At 45.4% G+C, this 14,405-nt stretch overlaps 2 protein-coding genes across 2 annotated transcripts in view; one reads left to right on the top strand and one right to left on the bottom strand.

Annotated features, from left to right (window-relative positions):
- Positions 1-1,123: 1,123 nt before the first annotated feature.
- NOA1 (nitric oxide associated 1) lies at positions 1,124-5,484 on the bottom strand. The gene is made up of 7 exons (XM_015861572.2): positions 4,356-5,484; positions 3,798-3,962; positions 3,228-3,421; positions 2,394-2,525; positions 1,896-2,012; positions 1,414-1,531; positions 1,124-1,329 (listed from the first exon to the last, which is right to left on the bottom strand). The coding sequence occupies exons 1-7, from the start codon at positions 5,482-5,484 to the stop codon at positions 1,124-1,126; spliced, it is 2,061 nt and encodes a 686-aa protein (XP_015717058.1).
- Positions 5,355-14,405, top strand: part of POLR2B (RNA polymerase II subunit B) — a 17,389-nt gene continuing 8,338 nt past the window's right edge. The window contains exons 1-11 of the mRNA XM_015861567.2: positions 5,355-5,501; positions 5,607-5,679; positions 6,851-7,001; positions 9,625-9,737; positions 9,926-10,145; positions 11,285-11,443; positions 11,776-11,940; positions 12,433-12,629; positions 13,346-13,465; positions 13,796-13,982; positions 14,113-14,256. Of these exons, the coding sequence (XP_015717053.1) occupies positions 5,483-5,501; positions 5,607-5,679; positions 6,851-7,001; positions 9,625-9,737; positions 9,926-10,145; positions 11,285-11,443; positions 11,776-11,940; positions 12,433-12,629; positions 13,346-13,465; positions 13,796-13,982; positions 14,113-14,256 (1,548 nt within the window). The 5' untranslated portion in view covers positions 5,355-5,482. The remainder of the gene's footprint in view (positions 5,502-5,606; positions 5,680-6,850; positions 7,002-9,624; positions 9,738-9,925; positions 10,146-11,284; positions 11,444-11,775; positions 11,941-12,432; positions 12,630-13,345; positions 13,466-13,795; positions 13,983-14,112; positions 14,257-14,405) is intronic.

Raw genomic sequence — 14,405 nt, 5'->3', positions numbered from 1 at the left:
AAGGCTGTTTCCATAAATCAGGGGACCTGCTACACAGAACAAAGCTCACCTGCAGTTTTTTATGGCCAACTCCTGGGCTGGGGCCCAGTGCTGTCACAGAGCAAGGCCTTCCAGTTACTTTCTGCATCTGGTATTGTTTGCCTTTTATATTGTGTCTTTTCCAGACTTACAGCATTAGAGGAATGCTGTAGGAGATGCCTGTTTTTACTTGTCAAGCTTGTTTGTACAGGCCATGTCTAGACCCTCCTTTTTGATGCCCAGTTTTGCTGGTACAGTTGTGACCATTTCTATGTCCTCTTCTCCAGGTCTGGTGAGTATAACCCTCACTAAAGACAAGATGCTGGTAGAAGCAGGCTTCTACTGTCTTTTCCCATAACGCTTAATGGAAATACTGTGGCCAGCCTTGCTGGTGATTTCTAAAGAAGACAAAGGAGTCTTGAAAAGCTTTGTTTAATTGCACATCCTCAGTTTTAGAAACTTTTACACAAGCAAAAGGAACCAAATCAAAGCAGACAGTTATCAGGCACCTGAGCAAATCTGCTTTTCTTTAATTCTTTTTTCCTGTGTCCAGAAGTAGGGCAATGCATCAGATACTGAGGGGGCCTGATTTTTGGTCAATGACGTTTAATTACCACAAGCTCCTGGGAGTGTCATGCCCACACCAGAGAATTCCCTGCTCCTCTTCCCCACCCTCCACCTCCTGCTTTAGAAACAACATAAAGGCTCCAAGAACCAGGTGATGGTTTCTGACCTGTGAGAGCACGTCTGCTAGAAAATACCTACTCTCTGAGCAGCAAAGTCAGCAAAGGGCAGGCAGATGAGCTTCCATGCTGTATTTCAAGAGGAAAATGATAATGAGGGTTGCTCCCTGACACTGCCTGATCCCAGGGAAAAAAAACATTTCACCTCAGAGAACAAGGTACGAGCCATCCAGCTCACCTGAACTAGCTGCAGCTCAGTAGTTGTGTTAGACTTGTGGTGCCCTACATCAGATTTACCTCACATGGACCTCCCTTGAAACCGTGCCTGTCTGCCTTTTAGATGAGTCTAAGCTCTTCTGAACGTCAACAGAAGAATCTGTTCTGAAGTTCTGAATCCTATCTCACTCAGACGATGGTGAGTGCTATCTGTTCCGCACAGCTTTCAGGTTTTCTACGAGGGAAGGAGGCTTTTTGGTTCTGTAGGCAGCAGTACCTGGGATCCGGGCCCCTCTGATGCTACTGATATATGGTAAAAGGGGAGGCTCCCGTACCACCACTGTGGTGCCCCTGGGTGTATAGGCTCGGAGCAACAGTTCCTCTTCTGCATGAGCTGTCACCGCCACCCAGCCTGCAGAGCAAAGAAAGAAACAGTCAGTAGGAAGAGTTGCTCATATGAAAACAAGGGTTCTCACACAAAGAAACATTAAATTACCTGCAGAGGAAAGTTTGATATCTGCGACTGCCTCAGCAGTACCAGTTCCTTTCAGTGTAATGTCCTGAGGGACAAGTGGGGGGAACTCTTTCATTCGCTCTTTCCCACCCATTGGAACCTAATGTCAAAACAATAAAAGATTTAACAGCTAAGAGATGCTTCAGTACTCTTACGTTAAACTGAAGAGCAATGCACAAGCAGGAACAGAGAAATTAAACTTCTATTATCTAAGTAAGAGCTAGTTTGAATATCCTTACAGAAGCTACTTCGGACTTGCAAAGAGCAGAACTGGGATCACATCCAGAACAACCCAGCCCAATGAAGCCCACAGCTCAGGAGTGAGCAAAGATGGAGCATCTGCTACATAGGCCAGCTGTTGGCCCAAGCCAGCCTCCTTACTGTGGGTTACAGCACTTGTATGTATGCTCAATGTGTGCAAGGCTGCAGCCAAGACAAGGACAGCTTGCACATACTTCTCTTACCTTAAAGAACTCCTGCCCAGCATGCTTCTCATACATGGCATCTGCACTGCTCAAGGTAGCAACGTGGACTGGCAACATCCTAGAAGCCACAACAGAAAACCAGGCAGGTTTTTCTCCCTGAAACAAAACAAAGCATGTGTTGTTCATGCTAACAGAAAAGTAACCCCTAACTGCTCTCTCTTGCTTCATTTCCTTGCTGTATGTTGAAATCTTGTCTTTTACTGGCGTCCTTGCCTCTGCATGTCATGGGAAGCCCTTCAAGGCGAAGGTGTTTATTGGCATTTAATAGCACTGATGGTTTTATAATACAAAATACTGCACACTGATAACAAGTATCACCACTCTCCATCCCAAGGCATTTTTACTTTATGTGGTGCTTTATTAACAAACTTATCTTGAAAGCTGCAGTGAAAGGAGGTGGAGAAGCTACCTGGACTATCTTTTATTGTTTGGTCCTATACCAGAAGATGAAGCTGCTGCAATCCTGTTTTTTCCTACCTGTAAGTAGTCTACGCGTCCTAAAGCTGCTAAAAACAAGACCATTCCTGGCTTGAGAATGAAGGTCCGTGGAATGATGGCTTGTGTTGGCAAAACCTGCTTTACTTCTTTCTCTGTCAGGAGATTCAAAACCTGAAACATAAATTGTGCAGTCAGGACACACTGTTTTCTGTGATTATTCAACTTCAGAAGAAGGAAGATCACGCTCTGTCTCCAGTAAGAGCTCTAAGCCCCTGGCTACCTTCACATCAGACACTAAGTAGTTATTAGAGGGCAAACTAACACAAAGTGGGTTGGAGATGATCTGGCAGGCATCTACTAGGAAAGTTCTGACACCACTGCTGGTTTTCTATCTCCTAGTACCTTTTAATTTCTCCCAAAAGATGACCTGTGGCTCCACAAAGATATCAGTGTGATGGAAAAAACCCACAATATGACATTTTAGGACATATGCACTATATAAGCACCGGCTTCAGCATCATTGCTCTACTGAAACACTGAAGTAGGCTGTTAACTGTTATTAGCTATTAACACTGCAGATCCTTCTGGCTTCATGAGAATGCTTCGGGTCTTTCCCAAAGCTTTGGTTTGGTCACACAATACTAGTTTATCCTCCTAAGCTCCACCTTTTTCAGTAGGGTGGCAGAGTTAAAGAAGCATAGATTTCTCTGGGTGATACTGATATGAAATTGTTTTAACAGTATTGTACTTCATTAGAAAGTGGGTTGACACACAGTTCCTTCACAAAGATCACAGCATGCACCATTCAGAAACACAACAGCAGAAACACGATGGACTTTGACCTCCTGAAGCACAATGCCACAGAGTACCTACACAGTTTTCCTTTACAATCCCTGGAGTATCAAAACACCAGCGAGCATCCTTCACTTCATTGTATGTGAACTCTTGTCTTTCCTCATTCTTCTTAGGGATATGGCATGGATCTTCATCTATGCTGTACGACAGCATGTCAGGGTCAAAATCAATCACAGAGCTCTCCCGACGTTTAAATGTTCTTCCAACTCTTCCTGGATTGAAATGAAAGGTTTCCTGTTCATTCATTTATTAACCTGCATTTCCTCCAGTTGGACACCTCTCCCTTCCCTTGATTAATAGGGATGCACAACTATGATAGAAATGTGATAAAAATGTCACGTGCATGTTTAAAAGCCAAGATGCCAACAGATCCCTTCTGTAATTCCTGCTTAGCACTCCTTAAGCCCCAAAACCTCAGCAAGGACCATATACAGACAGCATATTTCTTACTGAGTTCTTACAGAATGGGTAGAAATTGCCTGCCAAAACCAGATGTATTCATCAGAAAATTAAGAGGTTAACAATCCTTTGTGTAATGCAGCATTTCCATTGGGACGTTCCATCACGTTTTACACAGACAATACTCACCCACTAAGTAACCTTGCTTTTTAAGGCGATTCAGGTGCTTTTTTTCCTCATCGCTTAGCTGATCTTCTGTTTTTTGTGCCTCTTCTTTCAGCCTCTCCTGCCTCCTGAATATCCTGTCGCACGTAGGGTTGATAATTGGAAATTTCAACAAGTTCAGTGTTGTTCCTGGAAGAAGAAGGAGGAGAAAGCAAAAAGGGTGACACATCCAGACCTCTGGGATACCTGGATATCCAGACTCATACTTAAGCTCTGAGGTACATGAATAAAAAAGTACTTGGAGCCATCTAACAAAGCTGGAGGTGGAACTAAGCATCAACACCTGCTCTGCTTAAGTCTCCCTCCTAGGCAGAGTGGCTGGAGTGTGTTACCATCCACTTGGTACCTGCTCTCTTGTTGAAAGGCTTCTCAGACACTCTCACTAATTAAAATCATGCTGATGCTGGTACAGTCGTGGGTCATCTGAGCTGATTTTAGGGAGGTCGATCAGACACTTTAGCAGCAAAGCCTTGTGACCTTAGCACCCGAGTGCGATATGGGGATGCTGGTAGTGCCCCTCACCTGGCCAGGATGAGACGGTGGCCCTACTAACCACGTCGGGAGCTCGTGACTTGCAGTAGTCGGATTGCAGCAGGGCATTGAAGAGCGTCGACTTGCCCGAGTTGGTGGCCCCCAGCAGGTAGACATCACCGGCGCACTTCCAGGAGCGCTGCAGCCGGCTGACCAGCCCCTCCATCCCGAAGCCCGTTTTGGCACTCACCAGCCGTACATCCACTAATTGCTCCCGGGCGATGCCGGCCTGCAGACAGGCGGCCGTCACTCTCTGCCGCAGCCGCCCCAGGTGCCCGGGGGAGTCGGCCGGCAGCAGATCCACCTTGTTGCCCACCACCAGCAGCCCCGCTGCGGGCACGTCGGGGCTGAGCAGCGCGGGCAGCTGCGGTAACACGGGGTCGGGCAGCTCCAACACATCCAGCGTGTAGAGCAGCAGCGGGCCCCTGCCGTGCCGCGGCGGGCTGCGGAGCGCGTCGCTCAGCACGGCGCGGTGCTGCTCGGCCGGCAGCTCCAGCCGCACTAAGCGGCCGCCGTGCGCCATCACCCAGCACCGCTGGCACACGGCATCGCGCAGCCCGGCCGCTCCGCCCGGCCCCGAGCACAGGCTGCGGTACTTGTCGGCCGGCACGAAGCCCGGCGCCGCGGTATCGCGGCACTGCAGCTCGGCCCCGCAGCCCGAGCAGCCCACTCCGCTCGGCGGCACGGACGGGTCGGCCTCCCCCAGCAGCCGCTCCCTGCCCGCCCGCCTCCGCGCGGCAGCTCTGCCCGTCGGCGAAGCGGCGGGTGGTGCCGGTGGTGGTGGCAGTGGTGTTGGTGGTGATGGTGGCTCTGGCTCCGGCTCATACTCGAGGAATACGAAGCGCTCCTCCTCGCCGCCCAACGCCTTCCATCGCCTCGCCGCCCATGGCCGTGCTGGCCGCAGCCGGCCCAGCAGCGCCCGGCCCAGCTGCAGCATGACGGGCAGCGTGAGCAGCCCGCAGGAAGGGGCAGGGCGAGGCTCACCCCGCGCATGTGCGCTGCTCCCCGTTCCCGCCGCCCTCCTTCCTGTGGCCGCCGCTCGGCGGGCGCTCGGTGCCGGATTCTCGGCTTCTTTCTCTCCCGTCCCGGCCGGTCGCGGCTCCCTCCTCGCTGCCGCCATGTACGACGCGGATGAAGGTGAGTGAGGCCGCGCCGGCCGCCTCCCGCCGGGCCGCTCCCCCGCTTCTATGGGCGGCCCCGTAGTGGCGGCCTTGGCCTGACCCGCTCCCTCTTCCCCTGTAGATATGCAATATGATGAGGACGACGACGAGATCACCCCCGACCTGTGGCAGGAGGCGTGCTGGATCGTCATCAGGTGATGCTCTCGTTGTGCTGCTGCTGGTGGGACGGGTGCACGGAGGCCTCGGGCTTTGCGACTAGGCCGGGCCGCGTGGTTCGGCTTTTAGGGAGCGGAGCTGCGCTCAGCTGGGCTGTGGGGCCCTTGTTTGGTTTGGCAGGGCTTACAGACATAGGGCAGCTGGTTGATGAACCTCGTGAGGTCCAGCAAAAACAAGGTACAAGGTCTTGCACCTGGGTTGTGGCAACACCCGCTACCAGTACCAGCTGGGAGCAGGTGGATGGCAAGATGGACTTGAGACAGCAGTGTGCCTTGGCAGCCGAGAAAGCCAGCTGTACATAAGTACTATTACAGTAAGAGCGATGAGGCACCAAAACAAGTTGCCTAGGGAAGTGGTGGAAGTCCTGTCCCTGAAGTCATTCAAGGGGCTCTGAGCACCATAGGTGTCCTTGTTTCTTTTAGGAGAGTTGGACTGTCTGACCTTTAAGGGTCCCTTCCAACTCAAACGTTTATGTGTTTCTACTGCACTGGCACAGGCTGCTCAGGGAGGTGGTGTAGTCAGTCACTGGAGATGTGGTGCTGAGGGACACGATTGGTGGGGATGGGTAGGAGGTTGGACTAGTTTTCCCAGCAGAACACCAACAGCCAGGCCCTGTGGCTCCTCATGCTGTTAAGAAGCGCACATTGTAAGCAAAAAGTGTTTTTCTTTTGAACAGGAGCCTTTCCCTATGTGCAGTGGGGATAGAGAACAGCAAAGCCAAGGTAGCGTGAGATCTCCAGGTGCCTTCAGGGCTGTGTGGCACACAGCCCATGTCTTCAGGTCATCCTGTTAACAATGAGAGTGCAGGGCTTGGAATGTTGGCTTTGGTTTCATGACTGGGTTGTGGTGTTGGGTTATGTCTGGGCCACACAAAAGCTAGAGGAATTTAAGATAGAGTGCGTACACGGCTCAGCCAGGAGGTGGCAGCAGGTCTGTCACTTTGCAGTCTGCCTTCAAACACCGATGAGAGTTGAGTTTAACATTTCTGAGCATCTGTGTACACAACCCGTGTCTCAGGCAAAAAGTATTTTCTACTGTATTTCAGAGCTTTTCAAGATTTTGTAATGAATTTACCTTAAGCTTGCTGACAAAATACATCACTTAAATTAAGTTATCTTGTTAATGTGTTTTGTTTTGTTTTTCCTTTAGCTCCTATTTTGATGAAAAAGGTTTAGTCAGGCAACAGCTGGATTCTTTTGATGAGTTTATTCAGATGTCTGTGCAGAGAATTGTTGAAGATGCTCCACCGATTGATTTACAGGCAGAAGCCCAGCATGCCACAGGAGAAGTGGAAGAACCGGTAAGTGGAGGCAAAGGGGTTTCATAAGCAAAATGAGTAGGTGGTACCTTGAGTAGGTGGGTTTCATTCGGTCTGTGTCTGGAGAGACTGAAGTACATCTGAGTTGGGACACAGCCGGGAGGATGGAAGTGTAAACTGCTTGGATTCTATAAGGCAACTGTGCAACTGCTGAGGATGGGAGCAGGCCTCATCGACAGGGATTTAGTGGAGCAAGCAAGCTAGCCATAATAAAACCGTGCTTTGCTGGGATTTTTGGTTCTTGGTAGCTTTACTATGGCAGAAAAGGCTTAAGACTAAAAAGGCTTTTGTTAGGTCTGGGTTTTCTAGTAGTGCCCTTACTTATCATCTTCCATTGGTACCATGTTCCACATTATCTAAGGTCTTTGTGAGGACTTATGAAGTGTGTGAGGGTACAGTACATGTTCTGCATTGGTTGTGGTGCTTCTGCTGTTCACTGTGGTGTCTCCCATATGGTGCGGTCCTGTGTATGTCAACAGCGATGATCCAGTTACTCAAGTTTCTGCTTCCCTTTTGAGCTTTAAGGGAACTTTAGGAATTCTGAGAGTCAAATCTGTTATGTTTTGACTGTTCCTTTCCATTTTTTGTGCGTGCATGCATTGTTTAGAGAGAGTAACAGATTTCTTTTAGTTCCTGAGTTTGTCATAGGGCTCATTCTTGGGTAGATGAACACTCATAAATGTTTGTAATTCCTCTTAATATTTCCTCTGTTGCTCTGTGTATATTATATCTATATTCCCTAGCTGTGCAGTTCTGCAGATGCTGTATGAGCTGTATGCAGTTAAGTGTGGATCTCCAGCATATATGTGTTTAACTTTGCCCAAGACATAGTATTTGACTTGAGGGTAGGTTTCTTGCTCTTATTTATCCAATTGAAGTTTTAAGAGTATGGCCTAGATATGAGAAAAAGAAAACTTGGTTTTTCCTTCAGTTTTACTTGTTGGCAATCTCTTGTCTAATGGGAGAATGCAGGATTTAATTAAGGAGGCTGAGTATGATTGGACTAATCCGAGGTGACTTGTTTCTCCCTCCTTCCATGTTCAGCTTTGCATTTTGAGGGCAGCTAGGACAGTATGTTTTATAGCACACTAAAGTGTTTTTACAGCCGTGCTGAGAGATGGGAATTACAGTAAATGTGTGTTCTACGTGCTTACATGAGAACCTGTGAAAGTTATTTCACGCAGCTACTGCTGCAAATGAAGGAGAAAGGTGTTTCTTTGGGTGAGAATTGAGAGCTAGCTGTGCTAGAGCTTTGGTGTTGTACTACAGTAGTCCTAATGGCTCGGATACAGTTAGATAACTGCATGGAGCTCAAGTTTTGCTTTAGTTATAGATATTCACAGCTGGCTTCTAGATGGTGGGGTGGCAGCACTACTGTTCTTTGTTTGGGTTAGTTTCTGTTCTGCAAGCAGTCACAGTGTGAAACAGGAACTCAAAAGAAAGGCTTTCAAGGCAGTGGGTCTTTCAACTTGTTCATGTGCCGGTCGAGTGACTGGCTTATGTTTCTATACCCTTGGATTTTAGTTGGTGAAGGAATGCTTTGGGGACAGCAGCTCTAAACTCTCATTGCAGTGGGAATACGGACTCGCACCTTTTTAAGGTGTCAGTTGTCTCATTGTTTGTGTTGGAGTAAATTTGCCTCTTTATCTTATGCTCAATCAGTTTTATCTAAAGCTATGTCAGCAATAAATATATATATACTGGGCAAATGCTGTTTATTAATGTACTCACTCTGACTTAGTAGATTCTGAGTTGACTGACTTCATAGATTTTGACCTCATTGCAGCCTTTCAATACCTGAAGGGAACTTACTCCCAGGAGGGGAGTAAACTCTTTGAAAGGGCTGACAATAGCAGGACGTGGGGAAATGGTTTTAAGTTAAAAGAGGGAAGATTTAGGTTGGATGTTAGGGGGAAGTTCTTCACTAGGAGAGTGGTTAGGCCCTGGAACAGGCTGCCCAGGGAGGTTGTGGATGCCCCGTCCTTGGAGGTGTTCAAGACCAGGTTGGACGGGGCCCTGGGCAACCTGATCTAGTAAAGGTGTATGTTTGGTGGCCCTGCCAGGCAGGGGGGTTGGAACTACATGATCCTTGAGGTCCCTTCCAACCCGGGTCATTCTGTGATTCTGTGAGTTAATTAGCTGTTTTACAGGAAGACAACGTTATTTGGGTACCTTATACCCTATTATGGGTACCTTAACTCTTACCAATGGTTTTGACTTTTCAGTTACCTCTGTGTGTTTCTTTTTCCTTTAATGAGGTGTCTAGAAGTTATTGAAGGTTCTTGAATGTTTGGCACTGGAACAGGTTGCCCAGAGATGTGGCCGAGATTTTCAAGGCGAGATTGTATCAGGCCCTGGGCAGCTTGATATAGCTGTGCTGTCCCTGCCCATTGCAGGAGAGTTGGACTAGATGGCCTTTAAATGTCCTTTCCAACTCTGAGGATTGATTCTATGATGTGCTCAGCTAGCCAACAGAATAGGGATTGTTTCTACACCCTGAGTGTGAGGACATGCAGCAGCGTTGGGTATTAAGCTCAAGGGCTGCACTTGAATAACTAAGATAGATGGTTTGGCCATTGCAGATAAATGTCTGCTTGTTTTCCAGCCCCGGTATCTCCTGAAGTTTGAACAAATCTATCTCTCCAAACCTACGCATTGGGAAAGAGATGGAGCACCGTCACCTATGATGCCCAATGAGGCCAGGCTGAGAAACCTGACGTAAGAAACATCTCTGCGATGGTTAAAACACGAGGAAGGACTGGCTCTATGTTATTAACTGCTAGTCTTTTTGTTATTTAGTCATTTTGACAATGTAATCATTACTGCTCTTATTACTATTTCTAATTGTTAAATCCCAATGATTTGATAATAATGATCAATATTTGTCTTTTTTGTTTCTTCTGTAGGTATTCAGCCCCCTTGTACGTGGATATAACTAAAACAGTTATTAAAGAAGGGGAAGATCAGCTACAGACACAACATCAGAAAACTTTTATAGGAAAAATTCCTATAATGTTACGATCAACGTACTGTTTGTTAAATGGCTTAACTGACCGTGATCTTTGTGAACTGAACGAATGCCCTCTGGATCCGGGTGGCTATTTTATCATTAATGGATCAGAAAAGGTAACTATGCTTCACATAGTTGTCTTTACAGGCACTGGAAATCCTGTTACTTATTTCCAATTCTTTTGCCAGGAAGACAAACATTTTCAGTACTGCAGGCAGTCCTAGTCTTGGAGAAGGATTAACTTAGTCCTTTGCTAGAACTTTGTGAACCACCTTTTCTTCTCCTAGATGTAATTTTTTTCCTACATGGCAGAGCATCACACACTCAAAAACATGATCATGTGTCGGAGGAAAGTATTTCTTCCCTTGCAGTCTCTGGGCTGTTCACAGCTGTATAGATGTTTTATAACAAGGATAGGCTTATCCTGTTCCTTTCTTTCCTCTGTTGCTCCTCATTCAGCTTTAGCAGGGTATATCCTCTCCACATGCTTGTGCCTCGGTGATGAAACTGACAGCTTTTTGTTGCTTGACACCTGGAAAAATACAGCAGAAGGAAAACTAGTGTTTGTCCTTGGAGGAGAAACAAAAATGTAGCTTTTACTATCAGAGCTGGCAGTGGAATTCATTTGCATGGTTAGTTCATTGACCTTGGAAACAGATAATGACGTGCTTCCTTTATCAGTATTGTGGCTAAAACTAATGGAGGTTTCTCAGCATGCCTGGCAGATGTGGTGAGTGCTTCTCAGAGAAATGTTCTCTGAGTCTTTTTATTTCGGTTGTTCTGTATTAACAAGCCATTAAGTTTTGCTTAATGCTGTGCTTTGAAAACGCAGAGTCTAGTCCAACTGAGCTTGGCAAATTGACTTCATGCTGTGAACAGCTTATAATCAGGAGAGAGACAGGCTTTTTACATGGTCTCCTAGGAACAGGGCAAGGGGGAATGGCTTTAAACTAAAAGAGGAGATTTAGGTTAGATGTTAGGAGAAATTCTTTACTCAGAGGGCAGTGAGACGCTGACACAGCTGCCCAGAGAGGCTGTGGGTGCCCCATCCCTGGAAGCACTCAAGATCAGGCTGAATGAGGCCCTGGGCAACGTGAGCTGGTGCGTGACTTAGTCAGTGAGTGGCAACCCTGCACATGGAACTAGAAATCTTTAAAGCCCTTTCCAACCCAAGCTATTACATGATGCAGTGATTCTATAAAAAACCTGTGCTTGTTACTATCAGTTGTCCTTTTATGTTCTTGACTTTACACAGGTTCTGATCGCTCAAGAAAAAATGGCCACAAACACAGTATATGTGTTTGCAAAGAAAGATTCCAAATATGCCTACACGGGAGAATGTAGATCTTGTCTGGAAAATTCCTCTCGACCAACAAGTACTATATGGGTTAGCATGCTGGCCAGAGGTGGGCAGGTATGTCTAAGCAGTAATAATCCCCTTGCTGGGACTTGTATTGAAGGTTGTTTTTAGAGATTTTGATCCTGCCTTGTGTCTTCATGTTGTTTACTTTATTCACGTTGTTTATACTTTACTGTATAAGGAAGAACATGCAAGAGGTTGGAAATAGTTTTAAAGAAATAATCACTTGCATAAAGTATCAGAATAGCTTCATAATCTACTGAGAAGTCCTGTTTTCCTGTAGTGCTTGAAAAATGCATTTGTAGCGCATCATCCAAGTTCAGAGAGAGTTTTATTTAAAGGCAAAATCATTTTAGACTAATGTATATTATCCCCTGTCTTTTTAGGGTGCGAAGAAGAGTGCTATTGGTCAGCGCATTGTAGCAACGTTGCCATATATCAAACAAGAAGTGCCAATCATAATTGTCTTCCGTGCACTAGGGTTTGTGTCTGACAGGGACATTTTAGAGCACATCATTTATGATTTTGAAGATCCAGAAATGATGGAAATGGTAATATGTTAAATAACTTGTTTATTAACTGAACATTATGTGATTGATGACCAGGTGTGGCTACTCTTGTATTAGTCAGTGTTTCATTCATTCTCCAGTTTAATTTGTTTTCTATTAGAAGCCTGAAAAACTTCTTGCTTCACCTATTCCAGTGAGTGTTTTAAGTGAACAAATCACAATGGAAATTGTAAAGAGCTAGTGAATGCTTGGAGGGGTAGGTTCTTATGCTGCTGCCCTTGACTTTAACTAAGCAAAGTCTCTGTTTATGTCTGAATCAGCAATAGTCCTAGTAAATATTTGAATGAGAACTATTGTGTGAAGCCTGAACTAATTTTTGTGTGCTTCCCACATGCTCTGTTGTGTTTTGAAATAGCTGCTATAGTAAAGCCAGAAAGCAGTAATTAGTAGTTCCTGAAAAGAATTGTTAGCAAGCTACTGCATGTTTTCTACCTCAGTGGGCACCATAAGCTTTTGCTGTAATTTGTTCAATAGGTTAAGCCTTCTCTGGATGAAGCCTTTGTCATTCAGGAGCAAAATGTTGCTCTGAACTTCATTGGGTCAAGAGGTGCAAAGCCAGGTGTCACCAAGGAAAAGAGAATCAAGTATGCTAAAGAAGTCCTGCAGAAAGAAATGCTTCCACACGTTGGTGTCAGTGACTTCTGTGAAACCAAGAAGGCCTATTTCCTAGGGTAGGTTGGTATATTCTCAAGTGTGCTGTCCCATCTGCAGTTGGTCACTGAATACAGATTCGATGCATGTGTTTGTTAAAGCGAATAGGAACTTGTTCTTAACCTCAGTCTTCTGGATACTCGGTGATAAATTTTAGGGTGTTTGTTTTCCTAGCTGATATAATGCAAATAATGATTAAACAGCAAAAATTAGAGAACAAAAGCCTCCAGTATCCCCTGGATTCAAAGACGGATGGTAATGATCAAGTATCCCTTTTCACATCCCTTTGGGTGAAAAGCATACAGATGTTGCTAGTTAAATTGTAGGGTGTGATAACTATTGACAAGCTGTATGTAATATAAAGCCACTCTTTAAAACCTTTGGTGCATCTTCTTAATCACTGCTTATTGTTATGTGGATAAATCACAGCGTTGGGTGACCTGTCCTTTTACTTCAAATACTGTGTTGTGTTCACAGTCTCTCAAGCTTAAACAGACTATTACTGACCAGGGCAAACATGTAGCAGAAGATGCATTGCCATCATGATGTAAATACTAACTTTGTTTCAGTTATCTTGAATTTTAGTGTGTTATCAGCTCTAAGGACATAAGTACTGAAGTTTTAATTTAATCTAAAATGGGCAACCTTTAGGAAACAGTTCACTAATGTATGTAATGAAGGTATGTGTTCTTTACTGTGAATGCTGATGGTTTAAAATATGAATTTATTTCCTTAGGTATATGGTTCATAGATTGTTGCTGGCTGCACTGGGCCGAAGGGAGCTTGATGACAGAGATCATTATGGCAACAAAAGGCTGGATCTTGCTGGGCCACTGCTGGCTTTTCTGTTCAGAGGGTAAATATATAATATATTCTTTAGAGATAATTAATGGAAGAGTCATTGCCAGTTCTGGGCTTCTAAATAAATCTGAATTATATTGAGGCTGATAGGCAGACTTGGGTACCTCAGCTTATATCTGGTCATGGCTTTGTTTCAGCTTGTTTTGAAGCATGTATTCTGCGTGTTCACAAGCAGATTATTTCGGTGCTTGCTTTTTTGTTTTTCTCCTTTTCCCTTCATTACAAATCACTTCGTTCTGCTAAGAAGACTGGTGACTATTTTTTTCCCCATTCAATGTTGAGTTAAACAGTACTGTTTAATCTTATTTCTTGACATCTTCTCCAGAATGTTTAAGAATTTGCTGAAGGAAGTGAGAATATACGCACAAAAGTTTATTGACAGAGGGAAGGATTTCAACTTGGAGCTGGCAATTAAAACGAGAATTATTTCTGATGGTTTGAAATATTCATTGGCCACTGGAAACTGGGGTGATCAGAAGAAAGCTCATCAGGCCAGAGCAGGTGTATCTCAGGTACAATTTTAGTTCTTCTCAAATACATCATTTCTGGAGGCTGCTGGTGCTTTGTTCTAATGTATCGTGATACCTGTAGGAATGCCACAGATAGGAAGCTTTGCCTAACTGAGTTTCTTGTTACATTCAGGTGTTAAACCGCCTGACTTTTGCATCAACACTTTCCCATCTGAGACGCCTGAATTCTCCAATTGGTAGAGATGGAAAGCTAGCAAAGCCCAGGCAGCTGCACAATACACTGTGGGGAATGGTTTGCCCAGCTGAGACTCCAGAGGTAATGAACTTACTATTTTCATCACTACTTATATTTGCCAAACTGCTTTTAACTGGTGGTCATTTTGTGGCTGGACTAGATGATTTTAGTTGCCATTCCAACCTTAGTGGTTATGTGATGATGGTCATGGCAGTTAAAGTACTGGCATG

The sequence above is a fragment of the Coturnix japonica genome, chromosome 4, assembly GCF_001577835.2.
Source record: "Coturnix japonica isolate 7356 chromosome 4, Coturnix japonica 2.1, whole genome shotgun sequence".
Taxonomy (NCBI): Eukaryota; Metazoa; Chordata; class Aves; order Galliformes; family Phasianidae; genus Coturnix; species Coturnix japonica.
Note: the sequence above shows the minus strand (reverse complement) of the source record. Positions and strands in the feature narration are given on the sequence as shown.